The sequence below is a fragment of the Bison bison genome, unplaced genomic scaffold (genome assembly GCF_000754665.1).
Source record: "Bison bison bison isolate TAMUID 2011002044 unplaced genomic scaffold, Bison_UMD1.0 scf7180017864499, whole genome shotgun sequence".
Taxonomy (NCBI): Eukaryota; Metazoa; Chordata; class Mammalia; order Artiodactyla; family Bovidae; genus Bison; species Bison bison.
Genome location: NW_011495058.1, coordinates 4,232,666 through 4,233,217, shown reverse-complemented (window position 1 = coordinate 4,233,217; position 552 = coordinate 4,232,666). Strand labels below are relative to the sequence as shown.

The 552-nt window shown below is 65.0% G+C and overlaps 1 protein-coding gene across 1 annotated transcript in view; it reads right to left on the bottom strand.

The window, feature by feature from the left end:
* Positions 1-552, bottom strand: part of NACAD (NAC alpha domain containing) — an 11,966-nt gene that overhangs the window by 9,698 nt on the left and 1,716 nt on the right. The window contains exon 2 of the mRNA XM_010829112.1: positions 3-545. Within this exon, the coding sequence (XP_010827414.1) occupies positions 3-545 (543 nt within the window). The remainder of the gene's footprint in view (positions 1-2; positions 546-552) is intronic.

Below are 552 nucleotides of genomic sequence, written 5' to 3'. Positions count from 1 at the left end.
TCATCCCGGAAGGCGAAGGCCTCGTCCACGCCCTCAGTGATGGACAGGTCGGACAGTGACTGCAGGGAGGATGCGAATGTGCTATCATCCTCGCCCTCCCCGGCTAGGTCCCCTCTGGGGAGGGGGACCTCCTGCTCCTCTTCTTGCTCCTCCTCCTCCACTTCCTCCTCCTCGTGGGGCAGGGGTGTCACCTCCACCGCCTCCACCTGGAAAATCAGGCTGCCTTGGAAGGGCAGGAGGTAAGCAGGGATCATCGGGTCGTTGGCCAAGAAGTCCAGCTCGAAGAAGTGGCCCTCCTGGCCCCAGGAAGAGCTGCTGTCTGCTGAGAGGCTGGACTCTGGGGACGAGCTGTCCGGGGTCCCGGCAGGGGGCAGCTCCCTCTCATCGACCACAGATCCAGATGGAGAAAAGCCCCAGCCAGAGGGCACATCCAGCCCTTCGGCCAGGGCCTGCAGGCTCAGGGAGCAGGATGGGGATGAGGCCCAGCTGTCCCCATCTGCCGTGATGTACGAGCCAGTGGGCGAGGCTGGCGGCGAGTCCCCCAGCTCAGCC